Source organism: Arachis hypogaea, chromosome 7 (genome assembly GCF_003086295.3).
Source record: "Arachis hypogaea cultivar Tifrunner chromosome 7, arahy.Tifrunner.gnm2.J5K5, whole genome shotgun sequence".
Taxonomy (NCBI): domain Eukaryota; kingdom Viridiplantae; phylum Streptophyta; class Magnoliopsida; order Fabales; family Fabaceae; genus Arachis; species Arachis hypogaea.
Window position 1 is genome coordinate 2,966,454 of NC_092042.1, and position 27,093 is coordinate 2,993,546.

General features: G+C 34.5%; 3 protein-coding genes across 5 annotated transcripts; all 3 read right to left on the bottom strand.

Moving 5' to 3' along the window:
- Positions 1-744: 744 nt before the first annotated feature.
- Positions 745-7,320, bottom strand: LOC112701981 (DNA-directed RNA polymerase III subunit RPC4-like). 3 transcript variants are annotated; one of them, XM_072198971.1, is made up of 7 exons: positions 6,730-6,961; positions 6,273-6,511; positions 4,768-5,038; positions 4,168-4,363; positions 3,562-3,740; positions 2,387-2,457; positions 745-1,743 (listed from the first exon to the last, which is right to left on the bottom strand). In XM_072198971.1, the coding sequence occupies exons 1-2, from the start codon at positions 6,943-6,945 to the stop codon at positions 6,332-6,334; spliced, it is 396 nt and encodes a 131-aa protein (XP_072055072.1). In that variant the 5' UTR covers positions 6,946-6,961; the 3' UTR covers positions 745-1,743; positions 2,387-2,457; positions 3,562-3,740; positions 4,168-4,363; positions 4,768-5,038; positions 6,273-6,331. The 3 variants fall into 3 exon arrangements, 2 of the variants coding, with proteins under 2 accessions (XP_072055072.1, XP_072055071.1); XM_072198970.1 differs by lacking the exons at positions 745-1,743; positions 2,387-2,457; positions 3,562-3,740; positions 4,168-4,363 and adding exons at positions 5,429-5,561; positions 7,042-7,320 and having other exon boundaries at positions 4,427-5,038; positions 6,730-6,966; XR_011863588.1 differs by lacking the exons at positions 3,562-3,740; positions 4,168-4,363; positions 4,768-5,038; positions 6,273-6,511; positions 6,730-6,961 and adding an exon at positions 2,802-2,928.
- On the bottom strand, positions 7,225-9,421 carry LOC112701979 (uncharacterized). Its single transcript, XM_025752807.3, has one exon. It carries the CDS (start codon positions 9,348-9,350, stop codon positions 7,314-7,316), a length of 2,037 nt encoding a protein of 678 aa, XP_025608592.1. The 5' UTR covers positions 9,351-9,421; the 3' UTR covers positions 7,225-7,313.
- Positions 9,422-23,903: 14,482 nt separating this feature from the next.
- On the bottom strand, positions 23,904-26,097 carry LOC112701982 (uncharacterized). Its single transcript, XM_025752810.3, has one exon. The coding sequence runs from the start codon at positions 26,017-26,019 to the stop codon at positions 23,998-24,000; it is 2,022 nt and encodes a 673-aa protein (XP_025608595.1). The 5' UTR covers positions 26,020-26,097; the 3' UTR covers positions 23,904-23,997.
- Between the last annotated feature and the right edge of the window lie 996 nt (positions 26,098-27,093).

A 27,093-nucleotide genomic window follows, 5' to 3' on the forward strand; every position in this document is an offset into this window, starting at 1 on the left:
TTTTAAGAAATTTGTTAACTTTCGAACGATGTCACTGTATCGAAGAACCCTACCTCACAGACTATATTGTTTTCTGCTTATTCTCACTGTTGTTCAGACAGTATTTTCTGTTCTTCAAGAAGTACACTAGTACTAGATTAATGTTTATATTGGATGATCATATATTCAATTCTCAATATAGTGTGGTAGTTTTGACATCTTTGTATTTTGAAAGAATTGAAATGTTTGTTATCAACATGTGGCCACTTTATTATGTAATTATAAGACCACTGCATATGGCGTATCCCTTCTATGTAATTGTGTATCAACTTTGATTGTGATATTTTTCTTATTGTTACTTTCTTTACATTATTTACACGTTCATTCTGAAATTAGTATTCAAATTAAACATCATGTTCTATCTTAAGGGAAACAAGAGAAGCTTTTCAATTTCAATTGTAGATAAAGAATGTGCACTATTCTTGTGTTACAAGTAATGAACAGAGGAATGTAAAGCTTAAACTAAACTAAAAGTCTTGGTTATCAGCTTTGTATAGTTGGTCTTAGTTGAATGATCTAACAAAAACTACCAAATCAGGTTTTATTCTAACTAACTTGCTGGCTGGAATATAACTAACTCTAATTGGTTATTGCACGTGAATATCTATTGTGTATTTGAATACTAAAAAAAGGGCTAGAAGTAATAAATTTGTATTAACTAATGGGTCGATCACTCTGCATCATAGTATCTCTTGAAGCTGAGCCTTGTATAAATATGTTTCTTATTTTATAATCTCAGTGATACTTGCCTTAGAGCATCCAAGAAAAAAAAAGTGATATACTTGTCTTCACTTTGCAAGCTAAGATCATTTCCCAATCTCAGCTATATATCTATCTCATGTTGAATAATTTTGCTCTTGAAATTTGGAACATAACACAACTTGTATGTTTTATAAGGTTGTGCATGTTTCCTATTCCACCCATGCTATTCAAACTCTTGTGATTCTTCCAGAACTTTTGATTTCTGACAAAAGGTTCAACTATTTTAATCTTTATTATATACACACTAATTTGATCAAGTGGCTAACTAAAAGGGCAAACTATTCATATAGATGGCAAGTTGGAATAATACTAATGAAGTAATGAAGATTAAAGCCATGTTGGAGGAGGGACAACCTCGCTTTAAGGAGGAATGCTGCATCTATAGGGTGCCCCATGAGATCCGCAAGTTTAATGAAGATGCATACACTCCAAAGGTTGTTTCCATTGGTCCTTTGCACCATGGAAATGAAAAATTGCTAAACATGGAGGATCAGAAAAAATTATATTGCAGACAATTCATTGAAAGATCGGAGATAAATAACTTGGAAAGTTTTGTGAGTTGCGTGCGAGAGCTGGAGCCAAAGGTTCATTCTTGTTACTCAGATAACATCAAGCTCAGTGAAGAAGAACATGTTAGGGTCATATTGGTGGACTGCTGCTTCATATTAGAGCTTTTACTCATGATGCCATTTTTCTGTCACCACGGTTACAGACCTATGTACAATTAGATTTGGTGTTGCCTCCTACATCTCTCTTCCAACTTTCTCTCCTTAATCAATTGTTCAAGTCTCTCTTGCACCATGGCTTGTGCAACGCTTGACACTGAAGGCAACCAATCAGAGGTTGATGAACTCTCTGCTTCCTCTATGGAAGACATACTAAGCCTCCTACAACTACTGCAGCATAAGGCCTTGAATCCTCTCTGCTATGAGGATTTCATTGCTTCAAAACAAAGACAAATTAAAAATCTTTCAAGGAAGCAAGTTTAATTTGTGCATTAACAGTAATCAAATCTTTTATTCACAATTCATCAGTAATAATGGGACACAACAATGGATTAATCATTATGTTTGTTCTAAGTACATTTAGAAATTAAATTAGGTGTTAGCTTGGAAGGTAGATGGGGGACATGGTTATAGTTAATAGTTAATTAACTAACTCTGAATGAACAAGGTAGTGGCACTTCTAATGTTCCTATTTTATTGAATCTAAATTTGATAAATCTTTCTGGAATTGCATGCCTAAAGCATTTTTTCTCAGCTGGGGCAATGAGAAAATTGTTTACTTTTATTTCTTTAGGATCGCAAGACTTTTCTAGTAGTTTTTAGTTCACCAACAGTGGAGTTTTCTACCATCAAGGATATGCTCTTGGGGCAAAAATGATCACACTCTTTGCCAAACTTTGGATTATGATAGAATCACTGGAAATATCCTAATATAGCAAATAAATTCTTTAGTAGACAACTTCAATAAATTTATGTGACCTACTAACCTACTTCAACTCCACACCTCTATATGTAAGTATATCAAAATATCAATTACATGAAAAAATAGTCTAAAAAAATAATAAACTAAAAATAATCACCTCAACCAAATCAAGCTTGAGCCTCATGATAGGATCCAATCCTTCAAATCTTGATATTATTGAATGATTCCCTGTATATAAATAGCAAAGAAAGATTATCTTTTAAGTAGACATATAGTCAAATTGGTATGTCCATCCTTAATAGATCCATCGATATCTACCACCTAAGCATGAGTGCATGACTCCAAAACATATTGTCATTCATAAAGCAAAACAACAAAACAGCAAGTCCAACAATAATGAGCTAGTGCAGCATAACCATTATGAAAAACAAACCAGCATTCCTTAATTTAAGCAATTAAGAATTGTCCCACCATGGATAGCAAAACTAATAAAAGCAAATCTAAACAGTTAAGATCCAAGACAAAGATTTCGACAATAACCTCGAACATAGAAAAATGCTTAAAAAATCTACCCGAAGGGAGCAGCAAAAAAAAAGTCATGCTGTTAGAAGTGCTCTGCTGATGCTGTACCCCGGCACACCAGATCTCTATCTACCTTTTCCGTTTATCTTCACTTCACTCGCCTATCACACAAATCTTCTTCTCACATTCTTTTATATCATGGAGTAATAATAAGAAAGGAAAAATGACAAAGGAGAGTGGGAATGAGAGTAAGCCACAAGTTACAATACCTACTCTTATTGACCAAATAATTCTTCTGACAGAATAATAGAAGATAGTACTATTTGTTATAGCAGATGATGTCACTTCTCCCACCAAACCACCAAAATTTGATTTTCCATGTGAGTAATAATAAGAGAATTACTTTCCCCACCTAAGCACAATCAATTCATTTTTCCTTTTTGAAGAAAACTTCAAAGTGGGAGAAGAATCCACCTCGGTGAAGAATTGATGATGTTGCTAATTATGTAGAGAAATATTAAAGAAGTCATTTTGAACAAATGCATTCCAGAACATATGAATGAGCAAAATTCTGCATAAATGGAATTCAATATATAAACCACCATTGATGAAACAATAAAATGGATTTTGCAATGAAATAGTTAAATAGTTGAAACTACCTATTAATACACGCATGACTAAAAAAAGATCCAGAACCCCCAAACTTGCGGCAATTTAAAGATAAAAAAAATTAAAAGAAACTAACTTGAAATTAACACAAAGTATTGAGAGAAGATCATCACAACACCTCATCCACACCAGACCACTTACCAATGATGTCATGATAATGCAAAAGATTAGCTGATCCCAAATGTTTTGAATGACTTCCGACTAACCAATCGCAGGTCACTGATACCAGAATCAAGCCTTTGAAATCGGCATCAACACGCGATCCCCTGGAGAAACCCAGGATTCGACAAATTTCATTTTTGAAGAAAACCCTAAAACGCCTGAAAATTCCACATCGGCGATGAAACTACATGAATTCTAGTTTGTATGGATGGATGGATACTCACTAATCATATCCTAACATATAATAAATAATCATCATAAAGCATAAGTTATAATTGAAGAAGCATACATTACTATAAGAGAATAATGTGATACGCATACTATGCTTTGGAAATCTTTTTCTTTTCAATATATAACTTAGTAATAGTGTATGATGGTTATCTATTTTTCATCAAAGAACACTTTTTCCAGCAAAGCCCTCTTGCATTCATCATTAAGATCATAAACCACCTCAAAATCAAAATAAGAAATAGTAGTATTGACATATAGATATCAAATCAGTAGCAAATATTCCAAACCATTAGTTGCACAATAATTCAAAAAGGATGGCACAATTGAACCAAAAACAAATTTAGTCGTGAATACCTCAATCTCAAATTTTCCATTGAGTATCTGCACTTCTTTCAGCATTGATATATCCACATCCCCATTTGGTAGAAGTAAAACCATATGTAATACTTCTTTAACTTCTTTAACATTATCTGGGTCAAAGAGGTGTTCGTTTGAAAAAATAATGGAATACTTGTTTAACTTCCTCAAGAGTTCTGCACTCTATCTCAACCTGGTAAAAATGAAACAAACTTTTCAAAAATTACGCAAGAAAATATAAAACTGAAAATTAACCAAAATAAAAAACTCTTGAATTTTCAAAACAGAAAAGATACAATAGAATTTATTCATCAAGTGAATTAAAATATCAAATTATTAAATACCAACTTCATCACCGTACATCTTTTCCAATTTCACTAATATTGAGATGGTAACTATGAGAAAGATACAAAATTAAAAAAAAAAAAAAATTACAGTAGACTTCACAGCATAATCATTGCTTCAACACAAAAATAAATAAAAAAATGTTAGACATGATGAATATCGAGGCTGCCTGTTATTCTGTGAAATCATCTACTAAACAAGCTGAGGAGAAGGAAAATTAAAATACTAAGAAGATATGGTGAAAAAGAGCACCATTTGTTTTAAAAAATGAGATCATTCCTTGAAAGCCATATCCTTCTCCAAAGAAGCACTAGTATCATTGTTCTGTTTTATCAGTTGCTTCAACCCTCTTCTGCACACTACCTAGAGTTGAAATCAGCTTCTGCTTTTCTTTTTCAAGATTCTTAATGAATCTTCCAGCACGAAACAGATACTGTCCTTGACGTATCGCTAAATCCACCGCATATTCTGAGATCTTGGCAGCTATGGAGATGAAAATTTCAGCCATTTAAACAAAGGTAACCTGCCAAGAAAACCACAGGTCAATAGCATCAAAGCAAAGAAGATTCTGTTATGAAAACCAGAAGGCAAAAAGTGGAAAAAATCTCACAAGAAAATATTTATTGTTTATATAGTATTATGAAAGCTATTTCCACCAACGATTTCCTCATCTTTAAAATTTATCAAAGTCCATCTTAATCAAATTCTTAAATACCAACTTCATCACTATAGATCTTACTTTTCCATTACTATTGAGATGGTAGCTATGTGGAATTAAAAAAATAATAATAATAAAATGCTAAGACAGTAGAGTTCACAGCATAATCATTGCTTCAACAAAAAAGATAAACAAATATTAGACATGAAGAATATAGAGCTTAGTAAGAAAGAGATATGTGGAATTTAAACTCACGGTAATTAAGATGTTGCAGGCTCAAAGTGTGATTATTCCTCAATAATTTTGGTCACCAGAAAGTGAAAGATAGTGTGGATGAATTTGCTTAGTGATTAAACCAAAGCCATGCAAATTGGGGGGAAGGTAGACCCTGGAAACTTGGAAGTAAACGAATCAATCACTACGCTCTTTTGGTTCATAAAAGTAAGATCAAAAGCAAAAAGCTCCTTTAATTATTGAAGAGGTAGCATCCTTTATTCCTTTGTAATAAACTAAATAGAGTGACTTGACTTCATGAATTGACCCAGGTCCTTAGTGTTTACCAACCCTTAGTAACAAAAAAAAAATAGTCAAAACTTGTCTTATTTAACCTTTATTAATTGTTGCTAGAATTAATAAATACTAAATAAGAAAGTTTGGACTATTTTTTTAACTTCCTAACATTACCAATTTACAAAATTTAGTTCATAATAAATATGAATACAATCTAGCAAAAACTTGTCAAATGCAACAATACTGGAATGGATTTTCTTTTATTTTCTCATCACCATTTCATTTGTAAAATTTATCTTCTACAATTGAATTTTTCTTTTACACCAACTGTAAACAATCCTCTGTCACTTAAATTAATCACAGTTTAATCAACTTCTTAAATACCAACTTCATCATCCTCTTGTATACAAGCATTTTGCAAAACAATTAACAATTAACAAAGCCATAGTCTGTTCAACTAATAAATGCTTCACCACTCGCTTAAACTATTAACAAAACTATAAATAGACAACATCTACATTCTGTATTGTGTCGAAAACAGAAAAGAAAAGGAAAGATAGAAAGAAAGCTAAACACCAATTCATCTTACCAATAGGAGGCTTCACCCAAAGAGTCACACTAATCTGCGCAAATACAAAGGGGGAGACGTCAGATGAATTGAAGATCACTTTCGGATAGTCGAATGAATGTGAGATTTTCTACCATGTCATCTATATCTGGAGTCACAATGACACGCCTTCTGATCTCCCCAATTGCGCAACAATGTTTTTCAGCAGTATTCATAACAGCAACATCTTGAGCAAATGTACAATTTGAACCGGGGGAAACCTGCAACCATTTTGGAATCAATTCAGTAACATTGTGTCACTGAGCATCTATATCACATGACTTTGGAATTCGACCATGCTTCGACTTTGTTTTCTTTACAAATTAGTTTTTCCGACGCCTTATCAAAGTACATTCAATACTTGAAAATTAAGAAAAAGAATTGAAAAACTAACACCAATATTATATCGTGCAATTTATATAGGGAATGCAATACTTACATCATAAAGAGTATCGCCAAGGTTCAGCTTGATAGCACCACTCTTGTATACAAGCATTTTGCCCATGAAGCCAGGTGGTAGTTCATTCAACTTACAGGGCTTCACTTTTTTCATGGATCCTTGAGGTTTAGAAGAGCTCTCACTGTCAGCTTGGCCTCCAGAAGAAGCTGATCCTTTAATCGCTGGCAAAGCTGCTGGTAACTGGATCAAGAACATACTTGTCTCCGGGTTTTCCTCCTACCAACAATTTGCTCATCAGAAAACTACTATAATCATTAATAAATTCAATTTTATAAGTTTCAGTTCACTAACCAAAAGGCCAAGTTCCTTTGCTGGATTTGTTGAATCTTCATCGAGGAGTTCTATCAAAACAGTATGCATAGGTAAAGCCTCTTGATAGGCATAATTAAAAATTAAAATGCCAAGAACAAATATTTATTGTTTTCTTCAGCAGGTTAGAAAAACAGAAGAGTGTAGAGGAAATCAAAATAGTGATTGATAGGCATAATTAATCCAAATATTTATTACTGAATAACTGCTTATTTACACAGATTAAGAAAACTCGAAGGTAATAAAAAAAATGGTTAATCTAGCACGACTAATTTCTGATATTTGGGGCCGGAAATTGCAGCTTCCATTGAACTTTCGGGGGTGAGTTCACCGTCATTGTCCATGAACAACTTCATAAGATTCTTAGAGAATCCACTCACGAGGGCCACTCCTTGCTGGGTGGCCGTCACCGGAGTGGCCGTCGAGTCCCTCAGATTCCAGAACACAATCTGAGGAACAGCAGAGCCATAACCTTTCTCACTATACTTCCTTGTAATTGCTTGGTAATCGGTCTCCCAAGGCGTCGCGGATGCTTGATCGAACTCCATGTCACTGAACACAAACACCCTCTTAATCATCTGATCTTCTTTCAATTTTCCATCCACAGCCACCTCCAAAATTCGATCAAATACTCTTTGGAAATCCGTGTTCATCCCCCACTTCATCTCCCTAATAAAGCTGGTCTTGGAATAAAGACTATTGCCTTCAATCAAATGAAGCTCAGGATCTGCACTGAATGTGATAACCTTCCCCTTCCATGGTTCCTCGTTCAATTCAGACACCAACAACCCCAATGCAACACAAACATCCATGGGAGTCCCATGCATGCTTCCAGAAACATCACACACAGCCAAACAGTTCTTCAGTTTACCCTTCTTAAGCATGTCACTCACCATTCTGCTCCACTGAAGCTCTGCCACCTCATCACCAGCTTCATATTCATCTGCATATGCATCTTCATCTTCATCTGAAACTTCATATCGATATGGACATCGATATTGCAAAGACTGTATGATCTCATGAGGAAGCAATGCTCCAGCGGCAATGGTAGTCTTCCCTGACTTCACGTCCACAAGGTACTTCATGAACCTCTCTTTATCATGCTTCAAGAACTTCTCCTTATAGAGCTTCATAGCCACAGAGGCCACTCTGTTGTATGGGATCGAATCCCAGCGTTTCTCACTCATGTAAACCTCTGGAAGTTCTAGAATCTTCCGAAGAGGGACAAGAACCTCCTTTCGTAACCGATCACGGATTCTGTAAGCATAATGCGCCTCCTCGATTCCTTCATACTCGGTGCGAGGGAACATCCTCCTCGCAATGGATTCACATAGAAGCGTGGATCGGTCAAAGGAAGAGTCAAGAGAGGGACACCACTTCGCAGCAAGACTAATAGCCGTTGATTTGTCGGAATTTAACAACTCCAGATCGTTCTTCAAACAGTTGGCAAAATGATCGGAGATGCTATCGTGGAGGAGCTGAAAATTTGCATCGTCGTTGTAACGGTTAAGGAGCTTCTTGGCCATGGAAACCTTCTTTTGTTCCCTGAGAGAACGTGCGGTTTCCTTCTCCTTCTTCGTCATCTCGTTCGTCAAATTCTCAAAGGGCTTCTTCATGCTCCCGTTGTTTCTGGCATTCCTCAAATTGCTTCTGGTTCCCCTTCCCCTCCTCCGCTGGAACGCTCCCCTTCCTCTTCCCCTCCCCAGGTAGAACGCGTTTGTTCCCCTCATCTTCTTGAACCTGTTCCTCTTTCTGGAGCCTTTTACGCTGAGCCACTGCTCCTTCTGATTCTTTCGCACATCGGAACCTTCTAGAATCCTGTATAGAACTTCCGGAAGGTCCTTGAAGTAACCGAATTCGGCGAAGGAAGGGAGGTTGGCTGCGAGTGTCTTGGGGTGGTTAGAGAAGAGCCACATGGCAGCAGTGTAGAAGCCTTCGCGATCGGACTTGCCGGTTCCGCGTACGCCTCGGAGGTTACAGACGAGTTTGAGTGTGGTGAGGGGGTTGTGGGCCCATGCCACGTCGAGTCTCTCTCGGAGGGAGTCGGAGGGAGTGTCGGGAACGACGTGGAAGAAGAAGTCAAGGCATGGGTTGCCGGTTGACAAGAATGTAGCGGACTGGTTCTCTGTCAAGCCCATTGGGGGTTTGGGATTGTTAAATTTCGAGACCATTAGGTCAATGAATGGTTCTGAGACTGCGGTGGTGGTGGTGGTGGTGGTGGTGGCGGCGGCCACGGCGACGGGGGTTGGTTGTGGTTTTGAGAGTTCAGGTGGGCCCAGGAGAGTGGCCATGCTGATAAGCAAGAAATGCGAAAATGGATTTGATAGAAGAGAAAAGAAAAAGATGGATATTGGTGTGGGAAATGGGAATGAAATAAAGGATAGTATATATAGTTGTGCTTCAGCTTGGGGAGCAAGCAATTTTAAGAACAAATGTGACGATACTGCCCTACCAACTTAATTTTGCAGTTATTACGGAGAATCATATTCAACCGCCTTGGGTTACTGTTTAGTGTTTACTCATTCTGATTATAATCTTATCCCTTTTTTTTTTTATTTGTTGTTTTAATTAAATTTAATTAGTTCTGCTTCTGCTTGGGGAGCAAGTAATTTAACAGTTATACTGTAAGGTGCAATACTGCAAGTACAACATGCGATTTTCAATCATAGACGAGCGTTACTGTTTATTCATTCTTAATTTTTTTTATTTCTGTATTTAATTAAAATTTATCTTGCAGTTGGCATTTTTATACTAAACAAAATAAGATAAAAAGACACATTTGTATGCTTAAGGATAAAAAGTTATTTGTTGTAAAAAATGAATTCAATTTATATCAGTGGTAAAGTTTTTTCTTTAATAAATATATTAAAAATTTAAAATTTAAATTTTTTAATTTTTTTAATTTATAATATTAACATGATTCTTAATCCTAATCCTGTAAAATCAACATAAGTGATGGTTAAAAAATTTAGATATAAAAGTGAGATGAGTGATATATATTAACATTATAATTTTTTGTGTTTTTTAAAATGGTGAGATGTATATAAATTGGACCCTCCGATTTTTGTTTAAAAATTTAGAGTACATAAATTGAACTCTTTAATTTGTGTTTAAAAAAATTAAAAAAAAATTGAAATATATAGAAGTTGTCCAAAATTTTAAAATTAGAGGGTCCAATCTTAGCTTCTAACACTACATTTGCGTAACAGCGTAAGGCACTTATATACTTCATAATTACATCCTATACGATTTTTCCTTCCATATCTAAATTAAAAAAATAACAAGTGACATGAATATAAATTTATATTTCTTTGATAAAATGTTATTATTTGTTGTAAAAAATGAATTTAATTTATATCTGTGGTAAAAGTATTCTGGCCAACAACAATAGACAAATTACATAAAGTAATAAGTTTAATCCAAAGAAAACAAGTATGTTAAACCATTTAATTGAATACTGCATTTTTTTTATAATTTGTTTCTTCAAAGAAAACAAGTATTTAGATCTACGAAGCACTGACACTTTGCTGAGTTATCGTGTCGGACACATTTTGGATACGACACTCACCGACACTCGTCCGACACGCGTGTCTGCTGTGTCTAACTGTGTCTCAATACAAAATAAAAAGTTCTTCTCCAGACACGCCTGGACACACTTAAATACCATCACGTGTTAGCGTGTCCGGTCTTATTCTTAACATATATTTTTAAAATAAATTTAAATATAGTATATATTATTATTTATTAAAATAAAAAATACTTTAAATACTTGATATAATTAAAATAAGATATTAAAAATAATTAAAAAAATTAATTTATATTTTAATATTAATAAAATATCAAAATATCATTACGACTTATCTAAAAGATACTTTATATATTATATGTATATGTATTTTCGTATCATTGTAAGATTTTAAAATTTGCGTATCCACGTGTCCTATATCCGTCGGTGCATCATAGATTTAGATTCAAATGTTCAAACGTTTTAACAAAAATAAAAATTAGTCACTCGATAAATAAATAATAATATTAATCTATATACTGGACTCGACTCTTGACTTTTTATATTGGGCAAGCTAATTAAGTGAATTTTATATGATACCTTGTACATAGCGATTAATATTATGTTTGTTACTATCAATCATAGATTCATGGGTTCAATACTACTTATTAAGCTATATAAAGGATTGATATTACAGATAAATTGCATGAGTTATGGAGGCCTATATTTCCTTTGTTCTTGTTTTATTCCCTCTTATCTTCACATCCTGAATTGTCTAAGGGTGAGTAGTTGCTATCCTTTTTTATTTATTTCACCAAATAGCTACTCTATATATACTTACCATCTTAAAGGGTGAGAAGTTGAAGACAGAAAAAGAGAGTTTGTTAATTTAAAAAAAAAAAATATTTTTATTATAATAAAAATATACATTATAAATTATATATAGGATAAAAAGGATAGAAAAAAATAGAAAGAGAGAGAGATTAACAGATGAAAGAATTTAAAAAGGGAGTTTATTAATTTTAGAAAAAAATATTTTCTTTTAATTTTAATGAGAGAATGTCATATGATACATTTGGTTATTAAATTAGACAATAATATATACATATATAATAAATTATATATAGAGTGATAAAGGGTAGAGAGAAATAAAAAAAAGGAGAAAAGTAGATTAGAAAATTTAGAAAATTTATTAATTTTGGAGAAAAATATTTTCTTTCAAGTTTAATAAGAGTATCATATGACACATTTTGTTATTAAAATAGATAATATAATATATAGTTATATTTCAATTTCAATTTTAATATTTTAATTTTAATTTTAATACAATTAAAGAATGTCATATTACATATTTTGATTGTCAAATTTGTAATTAGTCATTGATAATGATATATAAAAAAGATAGAGTGGTTGAAAGAATGAGAGGGATAGATAAAGGGAGAGAAAGAAGGGGAAAATTCTTTAATTATGGAGGGAAAGATTTGATTTTAATTGCAATAAGAGAGTGATATGTGGTATATTTGGATTGTAAAATTAGTAGGAAAGATGATAGAATTCTTTAATTTTGGATGAAAATATTTGATTTGAATTACAATAAAAAAATGATATGTGATACATTTTGGTTATAAAATTAAGGTTTAATTACTCTGTTGATTCCTATAATTTTACGAAATTTTCAATTAGCTCTTTATACTTTTTTTTTTCTTTTTAATTGGGTATTTGGGTTCTACACCAATTTTTTTTTTCAATTAGATCTCTCTTGACAGTAATTGGTTTAATTGTATAGAGATCCAATTAAAAAAATTGGTATAAGGACCCAATTAAAAGAAAAAAAATATAAAGAGACCCATTTAAAAAAAATTGTACAGGAACTCAATTAAGAAGAAAAAAAGTACAATAACTTAATTAAAAATTTTGTAAAATTATAGAGACAAATAGAGTAATTAAACCTAAAATTAATAATATATAATAGATAGATATTTTCAGTCGAATATAAACAATAATAATTTTTACTTTATAATTAATGATGAGTTTAATTAATTTTATACATATTTTAACCGTAAAAAATTAACATCTAATTGTCATTTTACTTAGAATAAAGTTATTTTTTTGTATTGTCCAGAGTATTTTTTAATTTGATTGACTAAAGATTATTAATAGAAAAATGAATCATTTTAATTTTTTAATTAAAAATATAAAATATAATTTTTAATTTTTTTATATTTTTTTAATTTTACTTATAAAATATATAATAAAATATTACATTTTAATGAGAAAAAACATAAGAGGATCTAGTCCTCTATTTACAGCACATTATTATTATTATCATTATTTATTCATGTTAACGGTACGTGAAAAAAAAATCAAAACCGATAAATATATTGTTCATACCCTAACCCAACGCTAAGGCTCAGGTTCAAATGAAAGGCCCAATCCAAAGGATTGGCCTCACTCTCCGTCGACCTTTATCCTATGAAGTCGGTTCCCATCACGACTTACTCTAAAGAAGTCGGGAACGAAGATTAGCTGGCAGATAAACACTCACTCAAATGAGTAACTGCCCCTAAAATATCTCAACCCACTTTCAGGAACCATATCCCAATTTCCCTAAGATAAAAGGATGGTTATTTCCCCTTAAATGGTGGAACTACTCCAACGGTGGTTATGGATTCACCACTATAAATACACTGACACTCCTCAGGTATCACTAAGTCCAATACTCTCTAAACCTGTTTTGCTCCCTTGCTGACTTAGGTATCGGAGTGTCCTTGCAGGTACCACCCCCCATTCTCTCAAACACAAGTCGGACGGAGGCCCTGGATCGCAGACCTGCTCAAAGGCTTCCTTCTTCAGACGATTGGGCCAACCAAACTAATCCATTCTGATAATCTCCGATTACCCATCGTAACATATATATTGGATCAAATTGACTTGAATTTGTTAGATTCATAATAACTCGAACTCTCTTACATTCATCTCAAGTTATTATCTGTTATATTTCATCAAAATTTTTGTGATAAATTATTTTTTAGATTAATTTATTATTAACCTAATACTATTAGGTTTGGAGTTTGGACTTAGTCATGGGTCATGGCCTAATAATTCTAAAAGAATTTCTGCATTATAATAAAAGAAAACATTGCTCTTTTTTATTTTTGAATTAAATCCTAAATCTTTAGAAAAAAAATACAACTCTATAAAAAATTGAGTCAAACGTAAAAGTGCAAATAGTAGACAAAACCAAACGAAAAGAATATTATTTATAAGGATTAAAAATGCATGTAATTTTTTTCTCTTCATATTCTAGTAGATATATTATCCTTATAAAATTTTTATTAAAAAAATTTCAATCTACATTCTAAATATATATGAATAAATGTTATCCTAAAATACACATAACCATGTTAAATTTTTTTTAAATATATTATTTAATATGCATTTCAAATAAAAAATATATGCATGCTGAGTTGTCGTGTCTGCGTGTCGGACACATTTCAGACACGACACTCACCAACACTCGTTCGACACGCGTGTCTGCTGTGTCCAAACCGTGTCTCAATAAAAAATAAAAAATTTTTCGCCGGACACACTTGAGCACACCTAAATACCATCACGTGTCAGCGTATCTGGTCTTATTCTTAATATATATTCTTAAAATAAATTTAGATATAGTATATATTATTATTTATTAAAACAAAAAATATTTTAAATACTTGATATAATTAAAATAAGACATTAAAAATAATTTAAAAAATTAATTTATATTTTAATATCAATAAGATATTAAAATATCATTACGGTTTATCTAAAAAATAATTTATATTTTATATATATGCGTGTCCCCGTGTCATGTAAGATTTTAAAATTTACGTGTCGGTGTGTCCTGTGTCGTGTCGTGTCCCGTGTCCGTGTCAGTGTCCGTGCATCATAGCTTAGATATGAATTTGTTTTTATGATGTTACTATTATTTTAATTGTCTGCTCTCATTATTAGCATTTAATATGATTTATTTAATTTATTTGATAATTTAATATTTCATATCTTTTTAATATTTATTTTTATTGCTATTGTTTTTTTCCCTTAATCAATTATATATCGTTATCATAACTAATGATTCTTGTGTAGTATCTCTTAATTTTGATATTACAAAATTTGCATAAGATTACATTTATTTATATCACATCCTCGTTATTTTTATGAATGTATATTATATTTTTTAAGAATATCTTTAAATAAAGAAATTAAATCAAATACTTAAAAACTAAATATAATATTTGTTTTAAAGCATATAAAATTTTTTTATATATACCTACTATACTATAATAGTTGTTCAATACATTTTTATTATTTGCTTTACTATTTTATTCTACATATTTTTCTTACTTAAATATTAAATATTGTTCATCATGTCTGATCAAGAAAAAAAATACAAGTGTGATCAATGTGATAAAAAGTTTTCAACTTCAAAAAATTTGCGCGGCCATAAGAGTAAATCTCACAATCCAGTTACTTATAATCCAAGTAATTATAGTATATGCAACAAATACTTTGACATTCCATCGTTACTATAAGTTCATACGAAGGAAGAACATGGTTATTATACATTTTTGTAAATGTTAAGGTATTTGAAATAAGTCTATGAGTTATGTTAAAGTTTAGAATGAAAATCAATATTTATTGTATTTTATTTATAGCTTTATTAAAAATTTTCTTTAAAAATTTAATTTGAAAATTGTTATCCTATTAATTAGGATTTTAGGGTTATAATTTATCTTATATAAGTCCTTATTATGTATGTAGATATTTTTTTATTTGTTAAATTTACATAATTATATTTGATTAATAAAAAAATTAGAGTTTAAATTCTAATCTTTGTAAGTGTTTTTTTATTTTTATTAATATATGGTCAATATGAATTTTTACGGATAATGTCTTTGATTTTTTGAAGTGAAATTTTATTTATTGTGATATAGTAATTCTTTTTAATTATTTTTTTTAACAATGCAAAATATTAATTAAAACTTTAAACATTTACCAAGTGTAAGGCTTGTATATTGATTCACACTATTAAATAATTAACCTTATATGTAATATATATTTATAAAAATGTTAAGTATATATAAAAAAATTAATCAGTAACTATGATATATTGGCATGTATATATATATATTTATTTTGTTTTACATAGTTAATATATATTTTATACAAATAGTTAATTTTGTATAAAATATATATTACCATATTCATGGAAGTTATTAATTATTGTCTCTCCCACAACCCTTTTATTCACTTAGCCTGTTGAATAATAATAATAATAATAATAATAATAATAATAATAATAATAATAATAATAATAATAATAATAATAATAGTTAGACATAGGAGCATATTAATTATTTTTTTAATTCTTTAAAAAAAATTAATTTCAATAGTTGTAATAAATCATGAAATAGTTTTAGAAAACTAATCGCCGGAATATCAAGTACTACATATAAAAATTATTTGATATGATATATACATTAGTATTATTATTATCTTATATATGACACAATTTTCCTTTTTGAAACACCTAGCAATAGCATAACAAAAATCAGCTTTGTGTTGTATTTTTTGTTTCATTTCAACACAAACTAGTTGACTTAGCATAAAAATTTCGATACTATGTAATTTCTGTTGAAATTAAAAATTAACTAATTAGATAGATTAAAGCACATAAATAATTATATATCTATCATTTGAAAAGGTTTACCATTAAAAGTTTACCATTTCAATTAAATTTTTGTTTTTTTTGAAAACTCATCGAGACAAACCTTTAACAACGTGCAAGAAGCAATGAACTAAACGTGGTATGTTTTAATTGTTTTGACTAAGTTAATTTAAATACTTATTTATATTTATATTGACCTATCGAGTATCAAACAATTTTAAAACTTAATTTTAATGTATTAATAATATAAAATATTTTACACAATTATCATTTAATTAAATCTATTCTTTTTAATCGATGATTTACGTAATTAATATAAATAATAATTATGTTTTGCTAACATAATAATATATAATTAAATATATGTATAAAATTAATTTATACATACAATACATTAAAATTAAATTTTATTATCTTCTCTCACGTATTTGAGTTTGATTCTTCTGACTGAGATGATAATAAAAATTAGAGAAAAAGACAAATTAGTCTCTGACCTTTTAACCCGAGGACATTTTCGTCCCTGAGCATTGGAAAATACATTTAAATCCCTGACGTTCCTAAAAACCAGACCGATCAGTCCCTTCGTCCGTGAGCCACCGTCAGACCGGACAGAAAATACTGACTTGGCTCCCCCTATACTTACCTGGCTCAACGGCGTTCCAGCGTAGCACGTTAGTGGGTTGGAGGATTTGAAAACAGGACACATAAGTCCCTCTAACTCAAAACGACGTCGTTTTGAGTGCTGCCCTAATACTAAAATTCGTCTAGGTCGTTCCTTCATGGTGGTGGCTGGTGTTGAGGAGAAGAGTTGTTTAGAGTTCAGTAATGGCTACGAAAGGGGCATCATCAACCTCAAGAAGAAGCGTTAGTGGAGTAAGAGAAGAAAATTCTGTTTCAAACTCAGTAGCAGGTGGTGTTCATGCTGACCATCCAGACGACGTCGTCGCCCCTAGGTGTTTTGTGGAGTTTATGCAATAATGTATAAGTCGAGGACCAGAAGCAACCCTAACAGAATCTTTTCTTGGGTTGTCCATTCTACAACGTTAGTTTAAAAATTCTTGCTTTGGTTTGATCTGAGATGGATGCGGGCAGTAGATGATGTTAGTGATTTTGACAGGGAAAGGAACCTCATTGCAAATTTTTTGTTTGGGTCGATGAGCATCTTGCCAGAATAGGAAGCAATTGTTGCATCTGTGACAGCAGAGATTTGGTTGAGAAACATGTTGAAGTTGTAGAAGAAGAAGAGGAAACGAAGATGAACTGGATGCAAGAATGGCTGTTTTGGAGGAGAAAATTATTGCTTTGGAGAAGAAGAAAAACCCATTAGCCTTGTGGTTTTCTGTAATTATATTTGCTGTTGTTGTTGCCTTTTATGTAGCTAGTGCTTGAGAGATGAACTATGGCAATCATGATAGAGAATGGCATTTTGTAGGTTTATGTTGTGTATTGAAACATGCCATTTTGGCAAGTCATGGGTCCTGTAATCTAAATGGAACTCTACTTATAATATTAGTGTGTTAAACTTATATTTTGAATATGTAAATAAACTTGGAAACATTGAGGAATTAGAGGCAGTAGTTGCATACATAATTTAGAAAGATGTTATATTGCTAAACAAGATTTCAAGTTTTTCATAGCCACTGTTTACTAAATCTTTCCAAAATGAAAAAGTCTCCTAAACTGAACAGTTTGATAAAGCTTAACATGTCAAAAGTAAGCCTCAAACACAAAATACAAGGCATAAGCCAAACTGCAAAATCAACATAACTAAAAGCTACACAGATCTTCACATCTTAGGCACAATGGTAGGTGGATTAGGGATAAATTTGAACAATCTGGTTGTGGCCGGGCTTGCTGCCGCTAATGTCTCCTGGGTAGCTGATGCACTTGTTCCTGGTACGACTTGAGGTGGTTGTGGGCCAGTGGAGTTTGGCTGACTTTGAGGGGGTTGTGGAGTGGGGCATAGTGGAGTTGGTGGCCTGAATATCTTCTGCTTGGGCCTCATCCTCGCTGGAGCTGCTTGAGTTTTTTGGGCCGCTGTAGATGGAACTTGGAGTGGAGGCCAAAACGGTGACCTTCTGGTCACTGGTGCGGGCCTGACTTGGGGTGCTGTTGGTGTTGCTGCCACAGGGTTGGAAGGACCTGGGATGACACCACTTGAAACCTGTGTTGAGAGCTGGGTTGACAAGCATTATAATTAGTCATACAAATTATACAAGGTAGTCACCCAATAATCAATCATGCACATTGAACAGATTGTAACTTACATCAGGTGTGGATTGCTGAGTAGTTATGTTATGATCCTGAACAGATGGAGTATCTTGACTAGGTGGAGCATCCTGACCAAATTAGACAATAAATCAAGTAGATTACTCCTAAACATATAAAATAGAACTAGTAAATAAATATTCAAGTAAGCACATAAACTCCTATCATAGTTAAGAAATCAAACCATATAACTCCTAAAGCAAATTACTTACACTATCATTTGGAGCTGATTGTGACAGTGGGATGACTGCCATTGACTGAGATGTGGAACCTTTCTTGGGCTTCTTTGTCTTAGATTTCCAATTGGGATCAGATGGAGCGCCTTTGCATGTCTTGTAGTTATGTCCTGTTGAACCACACTTACTACAAGTGACTTTGAATGACCTCTTCAACTTATCTCCCTGTTGCATCATTGGCTCAGCTGGATCCTTCTGTCTATTATGTACTTTTGGCCTGCCAATTGGTCTCTTTATGATAGGAGGATCCGGCCTAGAATATTCAGTCCTTGTCCAGAACTCCTCACTTGGCACTGGCTGAATACAATGAGCATATGTCTTGTGTATTGACTCCATGCATAACCATGGATGCACATAATCCTCTGGATGATCATGCCTCTTCCTTATGGCTGCTATGGCATGGATACATGGCATGTCTAACACAGAAGATAACAGCATGAACCAGACTTGACTTAACCATTCATTCAGCAAGCATGAAAACCATATATAACACTAAATTCATCATTCAGCCAACAACTTGACAGCATGAAAACCATATATAACTCCATCATTCAGCCAACAACTTAACAGCATGAAAACCATATATTAAAGTAAATTCAGCCAGCAAGTTAACATATTCAGCCAACAAATTAAAACATTGAATGCCATTTATTAGAACTAACCAGTCAGCTGCCATTTGTTGCAGGAGCAGGTCTGCCTCATGAGATCAACATCCACCTTTGTAGCTTTACGAGTTACTTTGAAACGCTTGCGTGCATCATCACCTGTCCAGTCGGCACGCCATTTATTGCTAGGCCTTATTAGACGCTCCATCCTCTTCTGCTGAACTGGTGCAAGCTTTCCTGTATAATCACTAAGTAGCTCCTTATGCTTAACCATTCTCCGCATTAGATAGCACCTAATTTCCTCACACATTGTGAGGATAGGCTTGCTTCTGTAGTTGACTATCTTCGAGTTGAACACCTCACACATGTTATTTGTGAGGTTGTCCACTTTTGGCTCGTGGGAGAAATACGCCTTCACCCAAGTTGCTGGCTCAAACATGGAAAGATATTCCCATGCCCCCTGATTAATACCTTTGAGCTTCTCCATTTGTTCTTTGAACTCGGATATGGTGGTGCACCTAGCACAATCCCAAACCACCTCCCGAATGTACAAATCCTTAAATCGGTTTATGAAGTTTTTCCAAATGTGCATCACACAGTTTCGGTGATGTGCATTTGGCATCACTTCTTTCAAAGCTGGCAGTAATCCCTAACACAGTACACAAAGGTTTTCACAATTAAACATAACTAGTAAATTCTGAACAATTGCATTATTAAACTAGGCACCTCAGTGAATAAATGTCTAACTGCAATAGAATTCATATTGAAATAATTGAACAATTATCAATATTATAAATAGTTGTTAGTGTTACCTTCTGTTGGTCGGATATGAAATTTCAACCATGAGTCTGCACATCCCCTAGCTCCTCCTGAAGTAGGGTAAGAAACCATTTCCAAGACTCTTTGGTTTCAGACCTTGCAACTCCGTAAGCAACAACATAAAATTGATTATTCGCATCCTGTGCCACTGCAGTTAGGAGTTGTCCACCATAGTATGTTTTCAGGAAGCAACCATCAAGGTGGATTAGAGGCCTACATCCACTCTTGAACCCCTGCTTGCATGCCTCTAACCCTATATACAGCTTATCAAATAGTGGAGGGGCTTGAGGAATTGGAGTTACACACACCTTTGCCCTGGATCCAGGGTTGCTTCTTAGAATTTCAAACAAGTAATCCCTCACATTATTGTACTGCTCCCTCTCATTGCCCATTATCTTCTCCCTTGCTTCCTTAATTGCTCTATAGACCATTTTTGGATGTGCAGTGAGTGAGAACTCCTCTCTCAGAAAGTCAATTGCTTCATTTGTTCTCATGTGAGGCTGTGAACTCATTCTCTTCTCCACCTTCTTACTAATCCAATGTTGATCAACAGCGTTACTTCCTAGGTCCCTTGCACAAGTGTGATCATTTTTGTAAGTCTTCACCTGGTAGCATTGTAGTGATTTATTGTATGATAAATGAACTAACCACGGGCAGTCATCATCCATGCAGTCCACCCTAACTCTCTCCCTACCATTTTTAATCCACCTAAGCTCTCTACCCTCAGAAATGACAGAGTCTTTCACAACTTCTTTAAATCTCTCTATGGTTGCAAACCTTGTCCCTAACTCAAACCTGCCCTCTCCAAAAGCATAATGATCATCAAATTCAGGAAATGTGTGCTTGCTGGACTCATCATCAGTGGAGTTAGGAGTGTGTAAATCCTCAGAATGGTAATCATATATGGGGTCATCATCATCATCCTCTGGGACTGCACTGACATAGAACCTCACAGTTGGACCTCTGTTGGGCTGTTGATCATTGGGCCCAGAATTGGCCTGCTCCTGCATATTGGGCTCCATACTGGCCTGCTGCCTTCTATTCACCTCAGATGTCCCTATTCCACTACTTTGTCCCTTCTTTAACCAACTTCTCCTATTCCTATTCACACCTGTCTTCTTTGCAGCTGGCTTCTTGGCACATGGCTTCTTTGCAGATGGCTTTCTTGGAGACACAATTTTTTCCTTTCCCTTACTTACTCTCTTCCTCTTGCGTGCTCTGTCCTCAGCACTATTATCACCATCATCACTATCACTTTCATATCCGGGTGGTGGCGGTTTATATGGTTCATCCTCCGTGCTCTCATATCCATCATCTGAAGATGAACTCTGAATCTCTTCTAACACAGGACTCTTGCCTTTGTTTCCACCATCCTCCACAATCTCAGGCTCATCAACTGGGTGGTCAAAGTACAGGTAAAACTCATTCGTCTTTGTATTCTTCATTTTGTTCTCTCGCATGGCATTGATCCCTGCATCCCCTGTCAAACTGTGCAGCCCCGACTCAACATTTTCACTCAATGGATCATACCAATAAACTGCCCTGTACGACTGGTACCCCAAGCCTTTAAAAAGTGTGATCAAATCCCCAAAATTCACAAAATCCAGGTCCATTTCGGGGAATTTCTCTATCTTTCCATTCTGATAAACAAGGGAACCATTATTGTTTCTAACAAAACTACCTCCATGGTGGAAAACTGGCACCACAAACACATCTACCATCTGGAGAAAAAAATAAGAACAGAAATCAACGATCAACTACCTCTACACTCATACATCAATCTCCTACAAAAAATAGAAACAGAAAACAACCAAGAACTTTCCTTTGCCCTAACATTGAATCAAATTCACTGTTACAATGCACATACAGTTTTTACCATTGCTATCACCATGCACGTACAACAGTTCATTCTTTCATTACTATTGAACTACACAATCGACTCAATAAGCAATGGAACTGATTCTTACCTTCAGTGACGAAGACGGCAAATCAGACTGGATTCACACCTAATGCACGTCGGAACCTTCTCTGTCTGGATGGTGGTTTTTTTTGGAGGGAGAAACAGAGCAATTCCTGTCTTTGATCTTTGGTCTTCTTTAGGGTTTTATGTAATTCTGTCAAAGGGTTGTGGGTGTAATAGAGATTGTACACAAGGAAAGGGACGACACTGTATATAAGGGGTAGCACTCAAAACGACGTCGTTTTGAGTTAGAGGGACTTATGTGTCCTGTTTTCAAATCCTCCAACCCACTAGCGTGCCACGCTGGAACGCCGTTGAGCCAGGTAAGCATAGGGGGAGCCAAGTCAGCATTTTCCGTCCGGTCTGACGGTGGCTCACGGACGAAGGGACTGATCGGTCTGGTTTTTAGGAACGTCAGGGATTTAAATGTATTTTCCAATGCTCAAAGACGAAAATGTCCTCGGGTTAAAAGGTCAGGGACTAATTTGTCCTTTTCTCTAAAAATTATTGTACAAACAAAGAGTAGTAGCTACGAGGGTGGAAGTGTTAGGGCGATGCATCGCAAAATGATAAGGTCTTTAGACGAGTACCCACTATCCGTGTTTACCCTAACAATAAATTAGTATGATATGTATAAAATGAAGCATACCGTATGTTCAAGTTCTCATATGTTAAAGAATAGCGTATTATATATTTCCATATATATTCCTTGTTTACTTTTTAACTTCCTAACATTACCAATTTACAAAATTTAGTTAATAATAAATATGAATATAATATAGCAAAAACTTGTCTAATGCAACAATACTGGAATGGATTTTTCTTTATTTTCTCATCACCATTTCATTTGTAAAATTTATCTTCTACAAATTGAGTTTTTCTTTTACACCAACTGTAAACAATCCTCAGTCACTTAAATTAATAACAGTTTAATCAACCTCTTAAATACCTACTTCATCATCCTCTTCTATACAAGCATTTTGCAAAACAATTAACAAAGCCATAGTCCATTCAACTAATAAATACTTCACCACTCGCTTAAACACCAATTCAGCTTACCAATAGGAGGCTTCACCCAAAGAGTCACACTAATCTGCGCAAATACAAATTAGTTTTTCCCACGCCTCATCAAATTACATTCAATACTTTAAAATTAAGAAAAACGAATTGAAAAACTAACACCAAGATTATATCGTGCAATTTATATAGGGAATGCAATACTTACATTCAATACTTTCAGCTTGATAGCACCACTCTTGTATACAAGCATTTTGCCCATGAAGCCAGGTGGTAGTTCATTCAACTTACAGGGCTTCACTTTTTTCATGGATCCTTGAGGTTTAGAAGAGCTCTCACTGTCAACTTGGCCTCCAGAAGAAGCTGATCCTTTAATCGCTGGCAAAGCCTCTGGTAAATGGATCAAGAACATACTTGTCTCCGGGTTTTCCTCCTACCAACAAGTTGCTCATCAGAAAACTACTATTATCATTAATAAATTCAATTTTATAAGTTTCAGTTCACTACCCAAAAAGCCAAGCTCCTTTGCTGGATTTGTTGAATCTTCATCGAAGGTTCTGGATTCTGCAGCCTCCCCAAATTCCTCCTCATCAAGGAGTTCTATCAAAACAATATGCATAGATAAAGCCTCTTGATAGGCATAATTAAAAAATAAAATGCAAAATAGTGTAGAAATAACACAGATTAAGAAAAACAAAAGAGTGTAGAGGAAATCAAAATAGTGACTGATAGGCATAATTAATCCAAATATTTATTACTGAATAACTGCTTATTTACGCAGACTAAGAAAACTCGAAGTTAATAAAAAAAAATAAAAATGGTCAATCTAGCACGACTAATTTCTGATATTTGGGGCCGGAAATTGCAGCTTCCATTGAACTTTCGGGGGTGAGTTCACCGTCATTGTCCATGAACAAAGTCATCAGATTCTTAGAGAATCCACTCACGAGGGCCACTCCTTGCTGGGTGGCCGCCACCGGAGTGGCCCTCGAGTCCCTCAGATTCCAGAACACAATCTGAGGAACAGCAGAGCCATAACCTTTCTCACTATACTTCCTTGTAATTGCTTGGTAATCGGTCTCCCAAGGCGTCGCGGATGCTTGATCGAACTCCATGTCACTGAACACAAACACCCGCTTAATCATCTGATCTTCTTTCAATTTTCCTTCCACAGCCACCTCCAAAATTCGATCAAACACTCTTTGGAAGTTCGTGTTCATCCCCCACTTCATCTCCCTAATAAAGTTGACCTTGGAATAGAGACTATTGCCTTCAATCAAATGAAGCTCAGGATTTGCACTGAATGTGATAACCTTTCCCTTCCATGGTTCCTCATTCAATTCAGACACCAACAACCCCAATGCAACACAAACATCCATGGGAACCCCACTCATGCTTCCAGAAACATCACACACAGCCAAACAGTTCTTCATCTTACCCTTCTTAAGCATGTCACTCACTATTCTGTTCCACTGAAGCTCTGCCACCTCATCACCATCTTCCTCTTCATCTTCATCTTCATATCGATATAGATATCGACAGCGACGTCGATATCCCAAAGACTGTATGATCTCATGAGGAAGCAATGCGCCGGCGGCTATTGTAGTCTTCCCTGACTTCACGTCCACAAGGTACTTCATGAACCTCTTTTTATCATGCTTCATGAATTTCTCCTTATAGAGCTTCATAGCCACAGAGGCCACTCTGTTGTATGGGATCGAATCCCAGCGTTTCTCACTCATGTAAACCTCTGGAAGTTCTAGAATCTTCTGAAGAGGGACAAGAACCTCCTTCCGTAACCGATCACGGATCCTGTAAGCATAATGCGCCTCCTCGATTCCTTCATACTCGGTGCGAGGGAACATCCTCCTCGCAATGGATTCACATAGAAGCGTGGATCGGTCAAAGGAAGAGTCAAGAGAGGGACACCACTTCGCAGCAAGACTGATAGCCGTTGATTTGTCGGAATTTAACAACTCCAGATCGTTCTTCAAACAGTTGGCAAAATGATCGGAGATGCTATCGTGGAGGAGCTGAAAATTTGCATCTTCGTTGTAACGGTTAAGGAGCTTATTGGCCATGGAAACCTTCTTTTGTTCCCTGAGAGAACGTGCAGTTTCCTTCTCCTTCTTCATCATCTCGTTCGTCGAATTCTCAAAGGGCTTCAATCCTACTAAGAAATCACCGAACGTCTTCTTCTTCATGCTCTCCTCCTTGTTTCTGGCATTCCTCAACTTCCTTCCCGTTCCCCTTCCCCTTCCCCTCCCCAGGTAGAACGCGTTTGTTTCCCTCATCTTCTTGAACCTGTTCCTCTTTCTGGAGCCTTTTACGCTGAGCCACTGCGCCTTCTGATTCTTTCGCACATCTGAACCTTCTAGAATCCTGTAGAGAACTTCCGGAAGGTCCTTGAAGCAACCGAATTCGGCGAAGGAAGGGAGGTTGGCTGCGAGTGTCTTGGGGTGGTTAGAGAAGAGCCACATGGCAGCAGTGTAGAAGCCTTCGCGATCGGACTTGCCGGTTCCGCGGACGCCTCGGAGGTTACAGACGAGTTTGAGTGTGGTGAGGGGGTTGTGGGCCCATGCCACGTCGAGCCTCTCTCGGAGGGAGTCGGAGGGAGTGTCGGGAACGACGTGGAAGAAGAAGTCAAGGCATGGGTTGCCGGTTGACAAGAATGTAGCGGACTGGTTCTCTGTCAAGCCCATTGGGGGTTTGGGGCTGTAAAATCTCGAGACCATTAGGTCAATGAAGGGTTCTGAGGCTGCGGTGGTGGTGGTGGCGGCGGCCGCGGCGACGGCGGTTGGTTGTGGTTTTAAGAGTTCAGGTGGGCCCTGGAGAGTGGCCATGCTGATAAGCAAGAAATGCGAAAATGGATTTGATAGAAGAGAAAAGAAAAAGATGGATATCGGTGTGGGAAATGGGAATGAAATGAAGGGAAGTATATATAGTTGTGCTTCAGCTTGGGGAGCAAGAAATTTTAAGAACAAATGCGATGATACTGCCCCTACCAACTTAATTTTGCAGTTATTACGGAGAATGATATTCAACCGTTGCCTTGGGTTACTTGTTTAGTGTTTACTCATTCCTATAATCTTAACCCTTTTTTTTTTAATTTATTGTTTTAATTAAATTAATTTAATTAGTTCTGCTTCTGCTTGGGGAGCAAGTAATTTAACAGTTATACTGTAAGGTGCAATACTGCAAGTACAACATGGGGTTTTCAATCATAGACGTGCATTACTGTTTATTCATTCTTATTTTTTTTATTTGTATATTTAATTAAAATTTATCTTACTGTTAGCTTTTTTATACTAAACAAAACAAGATAAAAAGAAAAATTTGTATGCCTAAGGATAAAAAGTTATTTGTTGTAAAAAATGAATTCAATTTATATCAGTGGTAAAGTTTTTGCTTTAATAAATATATAACAAATGTATTAAAAATTTATATTTTTTATTTTTTTTAATTTATAATATTAACATGAGTTTTTAATCCTAATCCTGTAAAATTATCCAGTAACACTGGCACACGGCATAATCCAAAATGCAATGTTGGGCAAAGCAACAAAAGTGACATGAATACAAATTTATATTTCTTTGATAAAATGTTATTATTTGTTGTAAAAAATGAATTTATTTATATCTGTGGTAAAGGTATTCTGTCCAAGAATAATAGACAAATTACATAAAATAATAAAATAATAAGTTTAATCTAACATTTTGTGCAAAGAACATCTGTTGATGATTGCCAGTTGAATAAAACAACAATATGTTAAACCATTTAATTAAATACTGCATTTTTTTTATAATTTGTTGCTTCAAAGAAAACAAGTATTTAGATTGAAATGTTCAAACGTTTTATCAAAAATAAAATAATAATATTACTCTATATATTGGACTCTACTCTTGATTTTTTATACT

Bases quoted from the DNA above. Each gene is read 5' to 3' on its own strand.
- LOC112701981 (XM_072198970.1), bottom strand. From the start codon at position 7,110: ATGCATACTGTTTTGATAGAACTCCTCGATGAAGATTCAACAAATCCA. The intron at 6,967-7,041 runs GTTAGTGAACTG...AATTGTTGGTAG, and splicing joins CAAAGGAACTTGGCCTTTTG to GAGGAAAACCCGGAGACAAG. The intron at 6,512-6,729 runs GTAAGTATTGCA...AAATGGTTGCAG, and splicing joins TTGGCGATACTCTTTATGAT to GTTTCCCCCGGTTCAAATTG.
- LOC112701979 (XM_025752807.3), bottom strand. From the start codon at position 9,350: ATGGCCACTCTCCTGGGCCCACCTGAACTCTCAAAACCACAACCAACC.
- LOC112701982 (XM_025752810.3), bottom strand. From the start codon at position 26,019: ATGGCCACTCTCCAGGGCCCACCTGAACTCTTAAAACCACAACCAACC.